The 24,385-nt window shown below is 39.9% G+C and overlaps 1 protein-coding gene across 1 annotated transcript in view; it reads left to right on the top strand.

Annotated features, from left to right (window-relative positions):
• The first annotated feature begins 999 nt into the window (after positions 1-999).
• Positions 1,000-24,385, top strand: part of NKAIN2 (sodium/potassium transporting ATPase interacting 2) — a 585,167-nt gene continuing 561,781 nt past the window's right edge. The window contains exon 1 of the mRNA XM_035538277.2: positions 1,000-1,143. Coding sequence (XP_035394170.1) covers positions 1,090-1,143 — 54 coding nt within the window. The 5' untranslated portion in view covers positions 1,000-1,089. The remainder of the gene's footprint in view (positions 1,144-24,385) is intronic.

Genomic DNA, 24,385 nt, shown 5'->3' on the forward strand with positions numbered 1-24,385 from the left:
CTAAATCTGCCCGTCTTGTCCATCTTTTCTTGCCCTCACCCTGCAGCTCCCGGCTTCTGGTCCGGATCTCTTCCAGCCCCCCAAATCAGCCCCTCCAGACCTTCCCCCTCCTCCACGTTCAGCTTTGGGTGGCAGGGCGACCACCTCCTCCCCGGAGCTCTCCCCGGTGCCGGCGGCAGCAGCAGCGGAGACCGGGCCGGCGGCTTCCTCCTGCACCTCCTGCCGGGCCCGGCAGGCGGCAGCAGCGCGCCCCGCGCCGCCGCGGAGCTGTGGCCGCGCCGGCTCCGCTCCGCGCCCGCGGGCTGAGGGCTCCGCGCCGAGCCCCGCGCCGTGCCCCGCTGCCTGCGTCCGGCTCCGCGCCTGCGGAGGAGCCCCGGGAGGGTGGGCGCGGAGGGGCGTCCTGCCGAGACAAAGGGGTCGGGGGGTTGTGAAGGCGCCACCGCCGCGCTGGAAGACAAAGCGGCAGAGCCGCTCCTCCCGCGGGGGACCCCAGAGGCGAGGGGTGTCCGCTGCTGGGCTGCCACCGGGAGGGCTGGGGAGGAGGAGGGTGGGGGGTGGGTGGAGGAGCGCCTCCGCCGCGGGCAGGAGGGAAGCCGCTCTCCGAGCGTGAACTGAGCTCAGCGTCGCCGCCTGCCTCGCTTCGCCTCGCCTCGCCTCCCCGTCCCTCCCTCCCTCCCTCCCTCCACCCCCCCCCCCCCCCCCCCCCCCGCTGCAGCCGGCTGCGAGCCCGGCTGCTTCGCGAGCGGAGTTGAAGGGGGGCAAACTTCGCAGCCCAGATGCCTCTGGGGCTGCGCGGCAGAACGCGGCTGCTCCCGCAGGCACCTGCCACCGCCCTCCCCACGGCGCCGCCGCCCTCCGCGGGGGCGGCCGGCCCCGCTGCCGGCGGCCGCCGAGGCGGCGGGGGCTGCTGCGGCCGCGGCTAGGGGCGGGCGGGCAGCGGCAGCGGCGGCGGCGGGCGCGCCCCCATGCGGGTCCCGGGCCGGGGCGCGCCGGCGGCAGGCGGGAGCCGGGCGGCGGCCGGGCGGTGCTCTCCCGCCGCCTGAGCGGGCGCGGAGCGGCGCGGGACGGCGGCGCGGGGTGCCGGGAGCCATGGGCTATTGCAGCGGCCGCTGCACGCTGGTGGCGGTGTGCGGCGCGCAGCTGGTGAGTGGCGGCGGCGGCCGGCGGTGGTGTGGGGGGAAAAAGAGGGGGCGGAGGGGGGTGTTTTGGGGAGCCCCCGCAGCCCCCTGCAGTTTGCGGGAGGCGGGGGCGGCGTTACAGGTAGTTCTGCGGGAGCCGCGCCAGGGCGGCTGCGGTGGACGCGCGGCGGAGTTGGTAAACTCGGGCAGTTTCGCCGAGCCTCGGCTCAACTTGGTACCCCGCTTCCCGTGGCGAGCTGGTGTTCGGCTGGCGTTATGTAAAGCAGGGACGCGGCCCTGGCAGGGGCGATGCGGAGCCGGTGAACAGTTTGCCGTACAGGTGTGTGTGGGGGTGAAGTTGTTATGTCTGCGCTCTTCTGCAGATGTGTATTTTTTATTTTATTTTTGTCTTTCAGACTTACTTGCCAGCGTTTGTTAATGTTTTATCATTGTGTTGTTGCGGAACTAAAACGATTATGTGTTTATGCTTGCATATATAGGGGACATGTGGCATCACTTGTAAGCTCAGCTACCAAGCGAAACTAGACTGAGTTTAAAAAGTAGGCGCTGAGGTACAATAACAAAGAAACTGCCTAAAAATAGATCTGCTTTGCAAGACGGTTAGTCTGTGTGCAGTTGTATTGAGGCACTTTAAAAGTCACTGTCTTTAAAAGTTAGTAAACTAAAGAAATGGCTCCTTCTGTAATATGTACCTGGATCACTGTCAGCAAGTCTGGTACATGATGTATGGAATTCCTGTGGACTTGGTTGCAGTGACACATGGCTAAAGACCTGTCAATGAAATACGCCCCATTTCTTATTTTCATTAGACCAAGTGCTCATGTGGTGGCAGAACAGGTGCAGAAGGCACCTTTGTTAAACAGTTAACCTTAGAGAGGGAAGGAAATAATTCACGTTACTCCATTCCTCTACCTCGTAGTGAATAGTTTAGCTGAGAAAGTGTTAGTCGGTATCAATAGCAACCAGCATTGTTGCCAATTCTTCTCCTGCAGACAGGTACTAAGAGAACTACAGAAGAAAAAAACAGTAGGTTTCAGGGACCAAAATCAGTAGAACAGTGCATAGAAAGAAGATGATGTGTTAGCAGATCAGAAACTCAAAATGCCTGTGGTCTTTCCATGGGTTGTAACCAACCCTTAATCCTTTTATATTCTGGAAAGCACTTTATTTGTATATACTGTTCCCCAAATAAGTTATTTGATTCTTTGTAGCTGGATGTATCTTATCAGGTGTGATTTATTCATGCACACTCCAAAAAAAAAAAAAGAAAAAAAAAAAAGAATCTGGAATAGAAGTATTGAATCTTGAGTGAAATGGTAGGAATGTAACCCTTTCCAGAAATTTAGAAACGTAAAATTAATCACTGACATTCTTTAGAACCATTTAAGTTTTAGAAGCATACTTTTCATATTTTGTTGCAAAGGAAAGGAAAATGGTTTCAATTGTACCTTGTATGGATAAAAGATTGTTTTTTCAAACACCATCAGCAACGAGGAGATTATGATGACTCTGGAATGTGCTAAGATTTTAAAATGTTATTGTTTTGAAAGTCTGTGAAGGAAAACATATTTGCTAACTCATGGTGACAAAAATGCATACAAAACTCATAGTAAAAACATAAACAGAAATGCTCCATAGGAATGTATCAGCAGGTGGACGAGCAGGTAAGTTGAAGTGGAATTGCAGCATTACTGTAAATTTTTTAAAACTTGTTGTGAACTACAGTATCATATACATGTATACGTAGGTAAATATTGCATTCTGGAGTAGCTTAAGCAAACCTCTAACACAAATGTATTTTCATAAACTGAAAACAAACTTGGAAATGTTTCCTGAGCATGAAAAGGACATGCTAGCAGCAACACAAATCTCTCAGTCACATTTGGCCTGTGTAATGGCATGTAGATAGGTTCAAAGCAGAAATAATAATTTACATGAGAAAAAAAGTAGTTGGGAATGGAAAAAATGACCTCTTTGCACTTATATTAACATCACTTGTCAAATTCCTTCACGTGTCATATACCATCAGGTGGGAATAGGTCATGAGTTTTAGGTCAAGGAGATTTACCTCCCCTAGGTAGGCCTGTGGTTGGAGCAGTTGTCACTACTTTTCAGGTAAAGGCCACTTAAAGGAGCAAATTCTGTCAAGAATCACCCTGGAATTAGCAGCCACGTTAATACAGATGCAAATCAAAAACAAAGGATGATGAAGTCATCTGGCCTGGTTAGGTGGGGATTTGTCAGGGGGGAGCATTTCTGCAGTGATAACTATATATAAATTAAAAAAAAAAAAAAAAAAAAAAAGCTCTTCTAACATGAAGATCTGTTATTACTAATACCTGGATCTCAGTTTTAAAATGATGATTGGAAGGAGAAAATACTGTTTCAAGAGAGAGAAAAAGTTTGTATAAAGAAAGGTTTCTTCCATTTTTTATGAAAAGATTTTCTTGCATTTCTGCAGAGCTAGGGTGTGGTGATCTGAATGGTCTTTGTAGCTCTGTACATTGAGCCTCTGCACACTGTACAATTCGTTGTTGTATTGAGGGATACTGCAGTTCATTAGCAAAGTTGTTGCATATCATATTTATAGATGATGTAGTTGTCCACAAATAGACAAAAAGGAGTAGCTGGTTGAACGACTGGTTCAGGAGTAGAGCTACATCAACTTAAGGGATCCCCTGCACAAGCAAAATTGTTTTCATAAATGCATTTTAAATGTTCATAGCTGAGGCAACATACTGTACCATCAGATTACCAGAAAGCTCAAGGAATGTTTCTGCTCTCAAGGGCATACTGATCATTGCTCCCCTGCTTATTAACATACATATACCTTCCTATTTGTGCTCTCATTTGTACTATGGAAAACAACCTTTGACAGCTCATTTTCCTCTGCGTTTGGAGCCAATGAGAAGAATTAACAGCAAGTAAGAGCTAATTTTGCTGGTGTTGGGAACAAGACATTGCTTTCTGTATACAGAGTTAATTATCTTAAAATATCTTTTCACTTTTAAAGATACTAATTTGGTCTCTCTTGTCCTTTGTCCTTCTGAAGAGAACCCTGGGCATAGGGGCTCTGCTATTTTTTGTCCTGTGTCAGCCATCCTGGTTGCATTGAATGAATCTTCTGTTGTTGCATTTTGACCTTTATACCTCCTTATTTTTGGGTTTCTCCTTTTCTATTAATAGCTTACATCAGTAACACTAATATCTTGTTGTTTAGACTTTTTAATAGCAAGAGCAGCAAAGGTGAACCAGCTGTGATTGTTCAGTTCAGGCTTCAAAAACCCCATGGAAGCCAGTTAAAAACTTATGTCCTCTGCTGCTGCTTGGGAAAACTCAGAGCAGTGGCAAAACAGGGAAAAGTGCTGCATGTTTGCAACTTACAAGCTTTCTCCCCAAGTGGAATGATGAGAAAGAGTATCATTTCCTGAGGAAACTTAAGTCTTCATAAATCGTCTTTGTCTGATGGATAGAAACAATAAGATCTCCATACTCCCAGGACTAATTAGATGACAGGTAATTCAGCCTTTGCAATTGCTCAGCTTCCATCTGCATATATTTATATCATTATTTTTTGTACGTTTTGCCTCTTAGTATCTCTCTTCTTTTTCTTTTAAAGTAAATTATAATACAGTTCAGGTACTTTAGCAGAGTTTTAAGACATAAAATTTGTAAACAAGCTGCATGCGTATATATCAAGGCTCAGCTAGTGATTCCAAGGGATTTGGTCTGATGCTCTAAAGGAGTGTGTATTGTAACAGGCACAAATTAATGAATTTCTGAAAATTGATGCCTTCCACAGACATAGGTTTAGAAAGTTAGAAATCTCTTCTTGCTCACCAACAGACTGGGGCATAAGCACACCTGACACCAAACCTGATAGCGTCTCTCTGTGGCCTCTTCTAGATACAATTCTTGCTGAAGCTACTGTCTGAGGTGCATCATGGCTAAGCAGAACAACAAGGGCCCCAATTTTGGTTGCTTTTGTTATCATAGGCCCCAACCTTTATCTTTGCTTTGAGCTAATGAAAAAATGATCAAAAGTCTAACAGATTGTATGAAAATTTACTTGCTTCATACTTTTCCACAAATAAATAACGTTAATTCAGTATTCAAATACTTTATTTCAAAAACTGTATAATCTGTGGTGATTTCTGTGCTTATCTGTGAAACCAATATCCATAACCACGTATTTAGTTACCTTGTTGCACATGAAGGGCCATGTTTGATCTTCTTTGATCAGGTTTTAAACACGAGTAGCAAATACCCATGTGTTCATTTTTTCTGTCATGGCAGAATATTTGTAGGACGTTCTGAATCATCTTTTATTTTTTTTTTCAGTGTCGCCAGTTTTTGTTAGTTTACATTCTTCATGTTTGAAATACAGTTCAAACTCTTCAGGATTGGTGAACTTGGCAGGTTTTCATGTATTCCACAAATCTATCTACAGAGTTTGGCACTAATTTATACCGTGAATATTGCTTGGGGAAAAAAACTCATATTTTAACAGTTTGCAGATTGAATTGTCTCTGGACCTTCCGGGAGTGAGGTTTGCTAGATTAGAGCTGAGGTCCCTCAGAGAGCAAAGTGAAGATACTCATAGCAGAGACTCTCTAGTATTAACTACTCCACAGTTTTATGGAATAAAGAACTGGTGAGAAAGTACTCACCAGAGTACTTTACAATAGCATATCAAACCACATAACTAGTGTATGAAGCTTTTTTTTTTTTTTTTTTTTTGGCTATGGAAATCATTAGTGAAACTTCTGGTGTTTGCTTCCAATTGCTGATATTTCTGGGGAGGGTGTTCTTTTTTTTTTTTTTTTTGTCTGTATTTCTTTTTTCTTTTAATTGTGTTTCATTGTTTATGTTGCCAATGGTTTTCAATAGCAGCTTTAGAGAAAAATGTCTGCAATGGAAAATTTTGATGACATGTAAATGTTCCTACATTTTCTGCTAGCACTAGGGGAATTAAAGAAATGGGCTTCACAAATGGAATGGAAAGTGATGTAGTTATTCCTCTTAGCCTGCAGATCTGTAGGTTTATCAATCTAGAAAGAAATTAGAAAAAATTGGTTTCTGCTTTTTTGATAGTACTTATATTTAAGTCTCTGCCAGCCTTTGAAATTTTGACTGTCGACAACTTGTGTCTGTGCCTTCTTTAAAATTCTGCTTCTTGCTTTGTTTCAGTTTTGATAGGAAAGAAAGTGAAAGTCTTGGTTTCATTGTATCCAAAAACATTGTTTCCTTTTCATTGCTAGTAGAATCACTATCTCATGAATAGCAGATTTTCAGCAGAGGTATGTTTGAAAGCTATAATACTAAGGAGTCGATTTTGAGGTGTTGCTGGGAATATATAAAACAGGGACTTGCTCATGAATTCAGAGAGTGAACACTTTTTGTTGCTGTGAAAGGAATATGTAGCAACCTTTTTAGGTTTAAGTGAGACCTTGGTAGAAAAGTAAACAATCTTCTTCTATTCAGTTTTTGAGATAAAATACCAAAGATTCACAACTGAGCTGTTTATTTCTGATAACTTGAGGTCAAAACCAGTGATGCATACAAATAGTGGATGTCAGAGGTAACAGCACATTGTGTCATTTAATTTTAGTGGATTGACTTTCATTATGAAAGGTACAGTATGATTTTTTTTCATAGAAGTGTGAATGAGTAATAATAATTGTGAATAACAAATCATACACTTCCAGAAAAGCCAAGTACGTTGTTTTAAGTTACAGGGTAAAAGATTTCAGACCAGCTGAATAGCAAATCTAATTCACTGCTTCTTGAAGCTGAACTCCTTTAGAGTTCAGTGAGCAGACTAAGCATTCAGATACTGTGATGATGGGTAGGAGGGAAAGGTTTAAATAGATTGAGAGGAGTTGAATAGACTACCTGAATATAGGGACCTAGAATATCTAGCTAAGTTATAGCACTTGCATAGCCACGAGGCAAGTCTTTGGCAGTAGAAATTAATTTTGTATTGACGGAGACTTGAGCTAGCAGCTTGAACAATGAGCAGCAGGATTTTTTTCTTTTTTAGTTTCTTTACAAAAAGCACTAAGTAAGCATCTTTTTAAAAGACACAGAAAAACTCTATAGTCATTCTGTAGTCAGTGGGGAGAAAACTATCATTCAGTAGTCAACAGACAGGAATATGTTCCATTGCAGAATTGTTGAAGGCAGAAACAACGTTTTGAGTGACTTTGTTGTCCTAGGCTGAACAGTGCCAATTCACACAGTTTAGGTGCAACATATACAGTTTGCAACAAGTGCTTGGTGATGTGGATGGGTTTGTTCCTGAAAGACTAAATCCTCTTGAGGTCTTCTCAGTGTCCTGGTGGATCTGATGGGAGTCTTCAAGCATCCATTAGACATGGGTCTCAACATCTATTTTCACAGGAGCATGGAGCTTTGAGAAACTTCTCTGGTTTTAGGGATTGGTGAGATTCAGTCCACGTCTGCTCTGGAGCCTGATGTCTCTGCTCAGCGAACTACCTCGATAGCCCCAGATGCTCCAAATGGCCTTTGTAGTCCCATAGTTCCATTTGGTTTGAGAGATTATCCAAGGAGCACAATGCCAAAAGAGACAACTATACCCAATGACATTTCATGAGGAAAAGATGAGTCAGTGGATTCCTCTAAAGTTTGCTTATGTTTTTTGAATTTAAGTGGCATTGAGTTGAGAATGAGAATAGTGAATATTTTCATATTCAGATGGAGGGCAAGAATATTCATGGTCTGTCTAATTCAGGATAATCTTTTTAGGCTCAGTAAAGGGCTTAGTGTTCAGGAAATGGACTCCTTTAGGGGGCAGGTCAGAGTGCCTAAGGTAGTTTCCTACCTTTAAGTGCTCTTTAGAGTTGTTTCTTAAACAAAGGGGTCCTTCCATTTAAGAAGGCTTTTTGGGGGGTGCAGGAAGGAGAAATCATAGACCATAGTATGCTGTTTTTCCCTTCGCAGTCCTTATTATTTATGTTTTCCTCCCTCTTGCATTTTTACTAGTCATTTTACTGAGAACTTCCTAACTTTAAGGACTCTACATGATCTCCAGATTGAGAAATGCTGTTTTGGAAAGCCATTTCTCTCTCAGTTGACTAGAAGGAAACTAAGGAGCCTGGTTTCACCAGAGTTATGTCAGCTGCTGGGCACACTTCCATGAAGATCCCCTTTTATAACAAAACAAACAGAAAACCACAAGATACTGCTTTCCATTATTCTGTAACCACTCACTGATGCTAAAATCAATCTGAAGAAACTAATTTATGCTCACTTTGGTTTTTAGGTAATTTTCTGTAGGCTTCCTACAGGAGAGAGGAAGACAGGAACCACTGTATATAAGGTTATGATAATAAAGTATAACAGCTGAAAACAATGTTTTTAAAGTATCAAATAGTTTATTGTCATCTAGATTGGTCTCCATTTATTTATTTATTTTATTGTAATGAGTGAAAGAGAGGGGCTGCTGAGTGCTATCTGACTTGTAAAGTAGAAGCACGGTAGCTAAAAGGATGTTTTCTTGCCACTGTGACAATAGACATTTCACAGTTTGCTTTTTTTTCCCCCCTCTGCCCAGATGTATATGTGCCAGCTGGATGGAATCTAAGAAATGTTTCAGCACGGTATTAGTGCATAACCCTCTGATGGAAATGACATTCAGAGGAAAAATTACTGATATCTGTGTTCACTAAAAAGTAAACATGCATAGTTAATAGTTCTATTCACCACAGATCATACTTATGCATTTTTAATAAAAACTTGATTTTAATTCATACATAACTCATGAGAAATGTTTATCAGTTTAGGGCTCTACTGCCTCCTACTTAAATGTTTACGTACAGCTGGATACCTTGAAAATGTCTTTCATTTGAGGCTCAGATTTGTCTGTCAGACACAAACATGTTTTTCTGCTGCCTAAGCAATGATGTAACATATACAAGAAATACTGATTATGCTACTGATTGCTAAAATCAGTAAAGTTCCTTTTATGTGACATAAATGAATCTCAGATTTTCCTATGCCATTTGTAGTAATAGCTTCTAACATGACTTTTTTTTTTCTATTTTTTTTCTCAGTTGGGATTTTAGCCTGCATCTCAACTGGCAAGTCACCAGTTACATGGAACTGACAAGTTACCAGTTACATGAATGGGAATAGGAAAAGTCTATCATATCCTGCATTCATACCATAACAGATTGGGGTCTAGTTTCTTCACTCTTCTTTTCTCATGAAGGAATTCTCATTAGTAGAATTTTGTACAGAAAGCAGCATATGAAGTCAATTCTGTTATTTTTGAGAGATGTCAAAATGATGATGCTGGTCAAATGTTACATCACCTTTCTGAATGCAAAAATGCAAGACCATTTGCAGATGGCAGGAGAGAGATTCTTGCTGTCTCATTTAAGCATGTAATATGTGGGTTGTGAACCACCTTATGGAGGTGGCTGCCTCTTTCCATTGACTGTATTGGGTCGTTGAGTTGCTGCCCAGTTGGGGATGAAATGTCTGCCTTTATTCTGCATGCACCTTTGTTTATTTACCACATTACACAGTTAAACCTGCTCATCTTTGATGGTATCTTTCTATTAAGAAGAGAGGACAGACTGCGAAGCTGTTATCTAGGATTTAGGCAAAATACACGTGGATGATGTGTAACGTTTCTTCTGGATGAATGGAAGTCATGTTAGAGGCCTGGAACAAGGGCCAGGGTGCTGCCCCTGCTCACCTTGAATAACATTTGCTGATTGATTCCATAGTAGTGAATGAAAATGGTTTCCAGAACAAGACTTGAGACCCTCTATCTCTTAATGCTAAGGTACTGGTTAATATTTATGTAACAAAACTTGACAGTCTTAGGAACTAATGTAATTCCCTTCCAGGTGACTCATACCATCAGTCAATTTACTAATTAAAAATTCCTTTAAACTTCTTCATAGGAGACTACTAATTGTCCCGCAACAAGTATATTCTTTTCACTTGAAGATAAAAAGCTTTTGTGAGGAAAAGAAGACAGATACTATGATGTCTCTTTACAACAATACATGGATCTTTGAAAAGTCATTCTTCAATAATTGAACAAAATGTAAAGTTTGCAAATTTTTGCCAAGGCCGACAACGGCCCAGCATTTTCCATTATTCTCTGGTCACAGTCTCTGTGGCAGGCTGTTCCATTACAAAGCACAGAAACAAAAGGAGAAAAGAGCTGGTTGTATGTCACTGCTGCCTTCACAAAGCTACAAATACATTAAACTGAAGATACTGCTCATTGTGTACTTGAGCCACCAGTGTCAAAGGTGCTGTGAGTACCACTGAATATCAGGCAGTCATATGTCATTACATCACTATTCAAATTGGAAGAGCAAATGACAGTAAAACAATTGAAAACACTAGCAGCTAAAGGAGTGAAAAAGAATAACATGCTTGTCTGAAAAAAAAAAAAGAATTTAAAATGTAGATTACATTTTTTTTTCATTAGATAAAAGTTAATATTTCCTTTTTTTTTTTCTTTTTTTCTCTCCTTGAAGCCACTCCCATTCCATGCTCTTTAGGCCAGTTAGCTTTTATTTTATGACACTAGTAGCAGTCACAGACAGTGACAGCAGTTGGTAACATGCCAGATGATGGCACTGGTAGTGTTAACATAAGACATGGGCTTCAGTGTATCCTGAAAACAGTTCATTGTCTTTGATTTTATCAGACTGGCTTTTCTGAGTGTGGAGCTAGCAGTAAATTTGGTACTTGCAGAGGGAAAACCACAACAAACTGGAGTTGCATGCAGCATTCATCAATATACCCAGTGATGCCTGTTTCTCAGAATGTTTACAGGTCTGCTGTCTAGTACAATTTTTATTTATTTATTTATTTTAAATGAAAGCCATCACCCGGAGGCAGATACAAAAGAAAGTTGCTGGCTTCAACCACTGGAAGAGATGGTGTCTGTTCTGTGTAGTGCTAAACTGTGCTTTTTGAGATGCATAATAAAAGTTATTTATGGGCACCGATAAAGTGGTATCTGTTGTATAATATCACAGATAGGCATAAGGACAATAACAAAAGGCAGCTGGTTTAGTAAGCTCTATTTGCTGCAGAAATGTGCTGTTCTCTGCGAATTGAAATAAAAAAGTGGAGGGAGAATGTTGCGGTTTTAGTGGATTCTGGCATTTGCAATCATTCTTGCTTTGTAGTGTGCTTACAAAGACAATTATGTGGGTCCCATGTCAGTATTATATTTGTCATGACTAGTGCCTTATTAGAGGACAGCTGCTCCTTTCTGCCCAGCACATATACGTAACTACCACTGATGATAATAGAAGTTACGAGTGTAACCCTTCTCTGTGCTAAACCAAAGTAGAATGCCGGAGCACTCGTGATTTCAGTTAATTAATGTAGGTGTAAAACAGGAACGAAGCAGTGGTGAATCTGGGGCTATTCACGTGCTTGTTAAGAGCGCAGTGCCTGTAAGGATGCTTGGAACTTCCAGCAATTTTTAATTAGCCCTTGTAACAGATGAGCAAGAAAGGCACCGACATCTGAGTGTCTCAGATCATGCTGAGTGCCTTCACTAGAAAGCAAGGTACTCAGGTCCCTGTCAAGATAGTGCAGCCTCAAGGAATATTGGTGCACTGGGATATTTCCAAGTTGTAAGCATTTTATGGTAACTTCTCAATCTCTCTCTAATTCCAGCAGAATTAAAAACGGGTGCCAAGCAAATTCTCCAGAGTTCCTCAGACAGTGTAATGGTGCTTTGGCTGCTGTCGCTTCTGTGAAAACTGGGCCGATTGGTATCAAAGACAAATATAGACATCGCACAGTTCCGCCGTAATGCAGTTAAGAGCTAATATAAACTCAACCAGAAAAAGTATTTCCAATAAACAGCAAGGATTGTTGACCAAGCCCAAGAACATATCTTAAAGAGCCACGTCTTGGCATTTTGGCTTTAGCAATGAGTTGCATGTGCACATCCTCAAGCACTTGCTTCTCTTAGCTCAGATCTGCATAGTGTGCAGCTCAGAATGGCTTAGTGAATGTAAACGTGACTCTGTGTAGGTTTTTCCTTTGTTCCTGGTTTAGATTTGTTTTTCAAAGTTTAAATGAATTAGAAGTTCTGCAGTATTTGGGGTAACTAATTGGACTTCTGAGTATAAACAAACCCTGACTTTTCTTGGAAGGTGAAAAAAAGATATTCTGCACACTGCAGCATCTATTCCTGACAGTTTCCGTACTGATTTAAGACAAGACAGTTGTTCAAAACCACAGCGATGAATGGATTGAACAGTGAATATTTGACATTTCTTTTTATGATTATACCATTTAGAATAGCTGGCTTTTGATACACTGCTGGTATGTTTTTATATGAATAGGAAAACCTAGATTTACGTTAGAGAGTCCCTACTACCTTTCAGTTTGAGGTCTCTGGAGAATGGTTGAACTGAAGATCCTAGCTGCTCTGATACTCAGCACAGGTATTGACACATCCAAAAATAATGGCATGGGGGAGGGGGGGGGTGGCATTTATGGGTATTCATTTTCTCTCGCAGCTGGACTGGTAGGATCATTGAAAGAGAATTGGGAATTGGGGAATAGCAGCACAGTCAGTGGTAAACTTGGGGGCAGGGACTGGGGTGGGGTGTTAATGGTCTCAGGTATTTTAAATCTGTGAAAATGAAAGCTGACAATGCCAACAAGTGCCTGAAAAGTGCTTTAGAACGGACTTGTCTGAGGCAGTTTGGAAGGTATGTCTGTCACAAATGGAAGATACAGGAGATGCAAACTCTGTATAAGCTGTGAGCAGGGACATTCTTCTTACCCCAACATAGCAATGGCCAATGAGTTGGCCACATCCCAAGTCTTCCAATGTTAAATGATTTCACAGTGAAATGCATCAATTTCTCATTCATATAATCCATTAGGAAAGTAGGTAAGAAGGCTCTGTCTCATGCAGAGACCTGAGACTGGCACCAGGTTGTCTCAGATCTTCTTTAGCGGAGCCTTGTAGCTTAGAGCTGTTACACCATTTCGAAAATTGGGAAATTTATTGGGAGGAGTGTGCTGAGGATGGGTAATCTTCTAGGGGCATTTGTGTGTGGTGTCAACCTGCCTTTGTGAGGAACCTGACCTGATGAATGTTGTGGTCCCTGCTAGTTCTGTCTTCCTAATTGTGCAGATCTTTCCTAGAGTGGTGTGGTTTTGCTCTCCCCCTTACACAGGGGTCAACCTAGATGCGAATGTGCAATGGTAACTGTTTATTTCTACTAAAAGTACTGTGCTTTATATGGTAGCCATGCTGGAACTTGTATAAGGTCAGTATGCTAACACAGCCACATGAATCCCTTTAGAACATCAAATTTGATAAAGATAAAATGTGCTTAGTGAATATTTTTAAAAGGTCAAAAAGTACAGGTGATTTATTTATTTTAACTAAAAATCAGCAGGTCTTAGGTTAAGGTGAGGGACAAAAAAATAAATCTCTAGAATTATGTTTTACTTGACAGGATATTGATCAATAATTGTCTCTACATGAGCTGATAGCTGAAAAGTAGTTTTACAAATTTACATAAATATTTCTGATTGGCAGTTCTTTTTGTAATATTGATCTGCCTAGATTTTCCTTCCATGCTTTGCCTCCACATTTCAGGAATGTTAGACCATCATCATTTTCTATTAAAAATGGGTTAGAAAATCTTGTATTTCAGTTAATGTTCCTGCAGTGTAAGAAAAATACTTGCTTTGACATTATTAGCATGCTAATTTCATGAAGAATGCTTTACATGACAGTGGTTTTAATGGATAGCCCATGTCGTGAGCAGTGCTGCCATAAAGAAGGTGGCCTTGGAAAGGGGAAGTGCAGTCCATAGGCATTTAATAATGACTTAGGGAAGATGTGCATCTGTAAAGTTATTTTAACAAGAGTACTCATATTTGTAAAATATTATGTAATTTTTTTTGTTTTTTTTTTTTTCTTTCTTTTTCTTTTATAACCCCTTTCTTCTTGTGTCTATTTTACAGTCTTCCTATGACTGTAGAAGTAATACAAGCTCTTTCACTAGACAGCTAGTATCATCTTAGAGTAGGTATTTCTAGTGCGTGATATTGGAGATCTGTGTCATTTTCTGTACCTCTTTCTTTATTCATTGCCATTCTTTCCCACCTCTGCAAGCACCTGAGAGGAATTCATACTAATTACCTCTGTGCCAAGGCTGCCTATCAAGGTGATGTAGGCAGGCAGGTGCCCCAAGGGGCAAATTCATTCACTTTATTAGTATTTGGCAAACCTAACTTAGGTGCTCTAAATCATGCTCTGGAAGAACTAGCATCACTACCAACTTGATACAGAATATCAGGTCCTAAATTAGGTGCCTGGTGTACAGAGAATGCCTGCACACTGCTCGCCCCCATGCACACCTTGTGTAGCACTCTGCTAAATGTACAGGAGCTTTAAAATATTGACTCAACTCTTTTTTTTTTTTTTTTTTCTTTTCAATATTAGCTTTCAGTGCCTTCATCTTTGTAATCCATTGTTCAACAACACTGGCAAGCTCTCCTCATCAGGAGCCCAGGCTGGCCTTCTTGGGCCAGCTGTAGGGCCATGGTCTCTTTTGGTGGAATGCTGGCAGAAGAACTGGGGAATGGCAGACTCCTTTGCAGGGGCTGTTACCCTGGCAGATATGTTGCATGATGTAGTGTGCTGCTTCTGAACCAGGGTAGGTCTGAAGAAAAGTAGAATTGAAAGGCAGATGCACACGCACTCTGCTGTAACCAGAGTTGTTAACTGAGAGCATTTGCTTATGGGTCTGCACAGTACATTAAGAAAAACAAACAAAAATAAGGAAGCTTTTTCTTCAGGCTTGCTTATGCAATAAGATGGATATAATGGTAAACAGGAAAGCTGTAAAATGCAGTTAATAAAATTCATCCTTATAAGGACTATTTACCTCATAATGGTGACTGAGTCTCTGCTTTTCAAGAGCTGACAGGCGCTAACGGAAAATTGGAGAGAAAGTTTTTTTCATACGCTCTTTTTGTCACTGTTCATATTTTTTCACCATTTGGGTCCTACTTGTATTACTTCCTTGAAATGTCTGGTAGTAACAAAGGGTATGTAGAGCCATTGCTTATTTGACATTTGTTGTGTTAGCTTGTCTTCTGCTGCTGCTATGAGAAGTATAACTTGCATAGCTATAAACTAAGCTATATGAGCAGCAACAATTACTTACTACGTAGCTACTAATACGTAGGGACAGATTTACTCCTTCTGATTTCATGTGTCAGTGAGGCTTCATGAATCCTCCTGGCTGTAGTTAGTAATCTTTTAGGTGACAAGTCAATGTCTAGCCAAATGAATCTACATACATTTCATTGGACTATAGTTTTTATTCCTATAGGTAACAGGTTAAAAGTGCAAGGAGAATATCAGCTCTGTTGAGGCAACACAGGAGATAAAGATGCAGAGAAGCTCCCAAGAAATGTTGCACATATTGGGGAAGGTACCTTTAGTGAAAGAAAAACCATAGACCAAAATTAATGGGATGACAGTAAGGCTTAATAAAGGCTTTCAAGAAGTGCAGTTAGGAAAGTATGAACTGATTTTTGACATAGTAGCAGAACCATCATGAGATGTGGGAATGAAGTAATGGGAAGAGGGATTGGAGGGAAGAGAAAGATGACAGAGTCCAATCAGAGATGGGATCAACCTCAGACCAACCTAATTTTTTACACTGCTCTGAAATCTGTCAAAATGAGTAATAGTTTTTCAGGGATTCATGGTCCAGATGAATTGAAGGGGTTGAAGGAGGGATGCCAGCTTGAAGAAATTGGTGTATATATTTGATATATACATATAAGGAAATATGTGTGAACATTATACACACACATATACAGGAAAAAGGGGTGTCTAAATGTTGTATAAAGATATATTTGGCATCAAATTCATATTTGAAGTAGTTATGTGCGGGTGTACTGAAGTGGTGATCCTCAATATGTCACGGAGTTTGTGGACTTTCACAGAAAAACTCATATAGCTCTACAGCTTGAGATGTAAAACAGGACTTCATGGAGACAGTGTTAGTATGTTAGCTTAGGCGTAGGCAGAGATTTAAGCCATTTATTAACTAATGGGTAAGTTTAAGGAGTGGGTCCATTTTCAGCACAGTATTGCAACAAAGGAGGCAACAGCCTAAGCAAATATGTGTGAGTGAAGTCAGAGTTATGAATGTGTGCTGTTTTTTTTTTTTTTTTTTTTTTAATAGAATCCTGGTGAGTTGAATAGAGTCTTATTCTCCTACGCTGCATGGGTGGTACTCAGGACTTCAGGAGAATGGATGATAAATCTGATACTAATGGAAGTGTACTAGAAACAGATAAGAATTTATCTTGATGCATGTGTCACAGGTGAATTTGTCTTTAGCAGTCCTATGAGCTGAGTAAATGATAAATGTCTCATATTTCTGTCATTGAATTAAATGGGAAAGGTCATTCATGCTACTACCTACTCTTTTTATTACTGATGCTAGACTGCTAATTTGGGAGAAGGAGGAAGGAGAGGAGAGAAAAAGAGAAAGTAACCTATATAATGAGTGGAGGTGGCAAGCCCCAGGACTGTGCATGAAATGCAGACATATAGAAGTCCTCTTCAGAGCTGGTGTGAACTCCAGGGACAAGTACAGATGGCGAGTACAGCGGCTGGACCCCTGGCTGACCAGGGATCTTGTTGGTTTAGAGGCATTGGAGCAGCTCCCTGGGGAGCAGAGAGGTCTGTGGAGACCCAAGGGGTGGGCATGCGTGTGTGGATTTCTGACAGCAGCCAGTCAGGCTGGCCTTCAGAACTGGTTTATTTTGGTGGAGAAATGCCTGCTCATTCTAGTCACCTACAGAAGAAGTCAGCTGAGCCATTTGAGTAGTGTATGTGGAAAAAATGCTTCGAGCTTATCTTGGTTAGCAGCAGTAATGTGCATTTCAAGTTTATTTTGGAAAAAAAAAATAAAAATACACTTATCCCACTAATGCTAAAGTTGCAACATAGTCTGTAGTTTATTCTGACTATATTTAGAAAGTGTACTAGAATTCAAGCTTCAACTCAGATTTTATAGTAAAGAAATCAATATAAAGTGAGGACCCATGTAATGCCAGTGAGAGAGCTTTTATTCATAAATTTTATAAACTTTTATTTTTAAGGCAAAAACTAAGCCCACAGTAACAAGATACGCGATAACGGAACAACTGCATTCCAATTGGGCAACCTTCATAGTTTTTAAGGCTACCCACGGTGAGAGACCATTTTGTTAAGGCAAGGTGGTAGTTTACAGGTTTCTCCTACTTCTGAAACCTGCTCTTTCTTTGCTTTTTCACTCACTTAACTTACAAAACCATGAAATCATTCTCCTTTCACTTTTTTTTTTTTTTTTTTTTGTCTAGCACTACATGTTTTGTAGTTGCTGAATGTATATATAAAAAGTGTTATTTTGACTGAGGGGGGATAATTCTTACAAATGTGAGCTTTTAACTCTGCCTTTTCCTAGTCTGATTTTAATACTCCTTCAGAAATGTGGGGTTTTGTGCTCTTCATCAATTACCATACAAAAGTTATGTTCAAAATTTAAGTATTCGCTAAAATCCCCTGAAGCTTTGCTGATGTGATATTGGTATGTCTAGTAACTTAGTAAGCTAAATGATTTTCCTTTAGTTTGCTCATCTGTACTTACTCTTCCAGCTCACCTTAACTTCTAATGAGGCCTGAAGGCAGCATCCTTTTGCTGCTTTAGCTACACGGTAAGCTAAGAAATAGCAAATGTAGTGAAACTATTTAAATTCATCCTGTGGACCTGCTTCCGGTCCTAACGTAGGTGAGTTGCTTGATTTCTCTGCAATGAATGGGGTGAGTAGGGCAAACAGAATTGGGGTGAGGGTGGGGAAGGCATCTCAGTCTTCAACACATGGGTGGGGTTAGGATCCATGCTTGCAGCTTGTTCTGGAGCCAGGCACAGAGATTACTCCTTCAGTACCAAGAGGAGGCTCAGTCCTTTTCATCACAGCATGTCTGGAGAAGGAGTGGTGGTAGCTGTAGTGCTGCCCATTTTTCACATAAGTGACTTGTTGGGCACATAAGAAAAAAACATCCATTCCTTGCCCTCTTGAGCAGATGGGGGCTGAAGCCTTCACTCCTCTGCCATCCCAAGAGGACCCTCACCAGCAGCCCAGCAACACTGGGAACATCTATTAATTTCATTTTCAGGCTGGATCAAGAATGCTGTAGAGAAATGAAAAAGAAACCCAAAGTGTAATATATGTGTAGTAGAGGAGTCCTGTACAGAAATGTACCTGTGCTCAGCTCTGTGGATCACTTGCACCTTTTCTGTTATCAAATGCATAAACAGAATAAAGGGCAGACCTATACTGGGAATTTGTTTAGTATGGTATTGAGTCAGGTAGAAATAACCTCTATGACTTGACCAGAGTCGTGACATCAGTCAGTCATAACTGGACCTGAAGCCTTAACCCTTGATGTTTTCCATTTCAGAAGTGATTTTAATTCCTTTAGTAAACTGGTTCAAAGCTCAGTTACTGGTCTAGGTAACTGAATTTTGGCTCAAGAAAGTCCTTTATGGAAGCTACTTCATTACAATGCCAAGTTGCTTTGTCAGGTGATGCAGGATTAAAGTAGAGGAACCAAATGTAACTTCTATTTTTTTCGCTTGCACTCTAAAATTTGGTTGTTTCTATCATCGTTGGCAGTTATCTAAAAAAAAGTCTTACAAAGTGATTTTTTTTAAGCTTGCTTTCTTCTGCTAAGTTACTGGTTATGGTCTGATTTCATTCAATGAGACATTAAAGCCAGTATCAACAATAAGAAAAAAAAAAAGAGTCTGCTTGGAGTTTTGTGTCTACTAGAAACATTGGGTAAGACTGAATCCAGGCAGCATGAAAATTGTCATAACATCGCTTTATTTTTGCTCATTCTCTCCTCTCCAAGTCCTCCCCATAGATCACTGCCCTGTGCAAGTAGCTGGACGCAGCCTGAGGCTGACAGTCCCCTCAGGAGCAGGATGAAGGGGCTGGAGGTGGTGAACAGAAAGTGCTGGCACTCTGCACCTGATTGTGGTATTTCGCCATTGAGTATGCCTTTTCTATTTCTCTGTGTACCTTTTTTATTTATCTGAACAGCTCCTTCAAGCAATTTCCAGAGCAGCTGAAGATACTCTAATATTTATATGGGAATTTTTTTGGTCATCTTTTGTGCATATTCTTTGCCATGTTCCTGAACCATGTTTTGCACAGAATGGTGTTTCTGCTCACCATTGGGCCCATGTTTTACATTGCTGGTATCCTAACAAGCAGAATTGAGCTGTTCTTTTTATTATCTGTCCTCCTCTTTGACTGTGTCATGCTTTGAATTGGGGGGGGGGGGGGGCAGGAAAAAAAAAGAGGATGTTTGGGGGGGGGGGGGGCAGGAAAAAAAAAGAGGATGTTTTGGTTTATTTATTGCATATCCATCTGATTACTGTTGCTATGAGCTTACTGCCATCTGCCAGACTAGGAAAAAAAACAACATCAAAAAAACAACCTTACAGTAAAATATATTTCTTTAGGACCTACGGTCTTCATAAATATAGTTCTGGTACTGTCAGATGAACAGTTTTCTTTCTGGGTTTATAAAAGTCAGTGATGCTTTTTCCTGTTTCCAGTGTTTTTCAGTTCAGGCAACTGCGTTTTCAATGGACTAATTCTGAGATTGTGAAACGAAGACTGAAGTTTTTGAAAGCTGCCCCTGTTTTCAGTCATTCAGTTCTGTTAAAATGTAATATAAAATACTTTTTTTGGCAGCTTTGGAAGTCTTAGTTTATGGGAACTCTGCAATTGCCAGAGTAACAGTACATGCAACCTGTATATCTGCCAAGCAGTTAAGGAAATTATTGGTAGCCACAACTAGGCAAAAACATTAACGTAGTGGCTTTGTTATCTTGCCTCAGTTTTCCATCCAGACTACTTGCAGTAAACGGTATGATTACTTCATTGGAAATGTGCTGCTTGCTATAATTCTTTGAATCTTTTTTTTCTGTTGTATTTTCTTTTTTGTCTTATTTGTATTTCTTGTATTATATGCATAAAAATTCATTGGATGATGATATTTGACATTTGTAAAGCTTAGAATGCTCCTTATATTTGGCAATAGAAAACTCAAACAGGGATCTTTTCCAGTTTTGATTACTTCTGAATGTAATGCCTTCTAGCTGTTACCTCCTTTTTACTCACCTATCTTTGTGGTTGTAAATATTGTCAAAGAAGAAGAAATATAATAGAAATAAGTTTCCTGCTTAATTTTTCATTTCTCCTTTTTTCTCCCATACCATCTCCTAATAAAGTTTTAAAGCATATGTATCTGACTTCATTTTCTATAGGAAGTGATTAAATGTTATGTTAAATGTATTCTGTGGAAACAGATGGGCAGTTATATGCATGATATCAAATGCTCTCTCAATATCCTTCATATCCTAATATGAATGCTTACTCATATATGTTATTCTCTCTTTAAGGAACTGTTAGTAATATTAATAGTTAGAATTTGTACGTGCTAACAATTTAAGAAAATCTTAAAGCCTAATTTTTGTTATATTCAAAGGATATTTTCCTTCACAGTATCACAGAATGGGCAGGGTTGGAAGGGACCTCTGAAGATCATCTAGTCCAACCCCCCTGCCGGGCAGGATCACCTAGAGCACATTGCGTAGAATGGCATCCAGGCAGGTTTTGAATATCTCCAGAGAAGGAGACTTCACAATCTCTCTGGGCAACCTCAGCGCTCTGTTACCCTCATGGTAAAGAAGTGCCCTCTCATATTCAGCCGGAACTTCCTGTGCTGCAGTTTGTGTCTGTTGCCCCTCGTCCTGTCTCTGGGCATGACTGAAAAGAGACTGACTCCATCTTCTCGACCCCCTCCCCTCATTCCTTCCATTTATCTAGCTCAGGCACAAGACCAGTTAAACTCAGCTTATGCTGACTTTGTGAATAACTGCATTTCATGTTATGACAAAAAATGTAGACAATGATTATCACTGGGTCTAAAGAAAACAAAAATAGTAATGATGAAAAAGGACATGGAATATCTTTAGTGTCTGGGGACATCTCTCCTGATTGATATGTATGGCAGAACTGAAGTAAGACTACAGCTGTGTTTTCCATATAAAAGTATCAGCTAACATAGATCCCCATCTGTCAAAGCTGGCAGAGCTGTTAAGATAGGCTGCAAGTCTGAGTAAATTATCAAAAGGCTACAAACTTTGCAACGTTCCTGGTCACTCAGAAGAATACATGCTGGAAGTGGTTATCACTGGCACCATCTCCTTAGGTGACCATGGGGAATATCCTCCTCAGTTCTGAAAATTCTCAAAGAACTGGTTGGAAAGAGGAAGATCTGGTTACTTTCTCTGCCATTTATCTTGTCTCATCTTTTGCAGCCTAGAATATGAAAGATTTACGGCAAACAATAAAGTATTGGAGCTCTGCTTTTAAAGATAAAACAAACAAACAAACAAAAACTAAAGAATGTAGTTTGCTGCCGTTGACAATATTTGCTGAGATGGAAGTTCAGATGCTAACTGAACTGGTATTGAAAATAAAGTTGAGAACGTGATCCAGATTTTAAGTGGTGATTCTTTAAGTAAAGCTCCAGTGAACAAGTCCTTGTGCCTGTTCAATTTAGAAATCTGTTTAGAGAACTGTCTCAGCTTGTTATCACTAAACTTAATGATAGTGTAAAATGGCTTTGTTTTACTACCCCATATGTAATGTTTCTAGTGACTTGAGGAGTTTAATCCCCTGGGGTCAGTCAGCAAAAATATGGATTTCTGTTGTTCACACTCTCCCTCTTCTTTATATATATATTTCTTTATATATCTTCTTTATATATATATACACATAATATATATATATATATATATATACACGCTCTTGCAGTATTTAAGAGTCTTTCACAATGCCAAACTATCTCATAGCAATATTTTGAGGATGATAGTCTCTCTGAGTTTCACACCAACAGAAAAGCTGAGGTTGCTGCAAAGTCATTGATTAAGCAGTAATAAATGATTTTACCAAAATATAGCCCCAGCTTTCTGTTCTGCTCAACTGATTTACAAATCCTAAAGTTTCCCGAGAAAAGATTTTTCTTTTCGGTGGTAATATAATTTTATTTTCCATGCAGCTTCAGAAATAAATATTGTTAGAATGATCAAAATGAATCACCCATGTTTTCCAATTAAAACAAATATTTGGAAATGCTTGTCAGTAAGCTATGTGTGAATTTGGCCTAGTATTTTAACTTTTGGAAAATATTTTATCCTATGAGCAGAAATGTATAGTCAACAGCAACAATCCAGCCTGTAGCTATATTCAAAGTCTGGATTAACAGCTTTATATATGGCTATATTCAGTCTAACTTTTTCAAGGAATCTCTTTGTTTAAAAAAAAAAATATATATATATATATACAAAAGTTGTCAGCCTAAAAGGGATACCGTTCAGGTTTTAATTAAACATAAAATTTACAATTGATAGAATGAATTTTATTATGTACTTTATTGTGCTTCACCTAATATCATGTATGTTTAGCTTCAAATATTTTCATTTTTCATTTGTTCCTTGACTTTACCCTAGAAAATTTAGCACATACTGTAAAATTTATAATTGATTAATATTATATTTTTTTTCAATTACCATTATACTTTAAATACTGCATAGATGTTCTTACCAAGTGATTATATACTCTTCTTAAAATATTTACTTTTTTAAATGGTAGGAGATATATTCAGTAATAATTTACATATAAATTACATCCCTTGCTTGAAATATGGCAGAACGCACAGGATGAAAAGAGGAAAGAGTGATTCCCCAGGTTTGCTGTTCTGTCAAATGTGGCTTTCAAATTTGTAATTGGCAAGTGTTCAACTTTGCCAACAAATTTAGACTTTGGAACTGAAAAGTGCATGCTTATTCTACAAGCTGGATTATATATATTTTTTAAGATAGAATCACTGCATTTTCCATTTAACAAATATGGAAAATACTTTTTTTGGACAATTTATTTGAACAGTTTCTGATTACTTATCTGATGTGAAATAAGCCATACCTCAATAAACGTATCTTCTGTAATGCTGCCAATGCTGTAGAGAATCCTAATTCTTTATCATTGAATGGAGAAGTAGGATTTTGGGCCCAGTTCCTACACAGATTTTCACCTCTGGTAAAACGTCTGGCTTAGCTCTTTTTTTGTGGCTCCTTATGCTGTCTGTGCAGGTCCTTGTGCTTCACTACTATGTAAGTGTTGCTGAGGACTTAAGTGTTGATGGCTTGCTGTAAAGGCTAATGCAGGTTCCAGTGTCTCAGTTTAATTCCTCTAAAGATGCAAAGATATTTTTTTTTCCCCTAACAAGATTCTGACTTCAAAAAGTAGCCACAGCTTTTGATAAATCGGAATACAAGAATAACAGTTCCGAAGCACCAATCCAGAACTGTCTGATTATTTCTGGCCTTAGTTTTTCTTAACACATGCTTTTTGACCTATCTTTAGTCTTTATCACTTTTGAAATATGTGCTAAGAGAGTTGTGTGATCATATGATTAGAGACTATATCGTAATTCATACCTTAACGCTGTATCATAAGGCTGGAAGACTAAATCTGCAGAGGCTGCCTTTTGACATTTTTCTAAAATTCACATGTGCCTTTTGTCCAAATGTTTTAATCAAAATTTTTGCAATTTTACTTTTTATAAAGCACACAGTACACATACATAAATGCACACAATGAAAAGGCACTGAATTACTCCATTTCAAACCCTATTAGCTGCTAGTTGGGTCTGCAGAGTGAGTGATAGCTGTCATAGACTGACTGTCCTCCTTTGTGTCAGTCATTAGTAGAGTCTAGTGTCTGCAGCACGCTTTGAGGATGGATTTCAGAGCTGTTTGCTGATAGCAAATGAGCACTGAGACATGTAAGATGTACAGCCCTTTTCACTCTGGGTCATGAAGAGTTGTCCTTCCAGCAGTAAAGGATGCTTCCTTCAGAACCTGGAACATGACTCTAGAGTCATAAATCTTTAGCATTATCTTACCTCGGCAAGCAGTTAGGAGGCCTTTTGTGAAAATGTCTCAACTCCAGAAATAGTTGCTCAAACATGCAACATCTTGTTATTGATTACATTCTATGTTAATTCTTCTGGCTGTTCTGTGGTCTGCTTGTAACCTCTGTTATGAGCCTAGGTG

The sequence above is a fragment of the Cygnus atratus genome, chromosome 3 (assembly GCF_013377495.2).
Source record: "Cygnus atratus isolate AKBS03 ecotype Queensland, Australia chromosome 3, CAtr_DNAZoo_HiC_assembly, whole genome shotgun sequence".
NCBI classification, from domain to species: domain Eukaryota; kingdom Metazoa; phylum Chordata; class Aves; order Anseriformes; family Anatidae; genus Cygnus; species Cygnus atratus.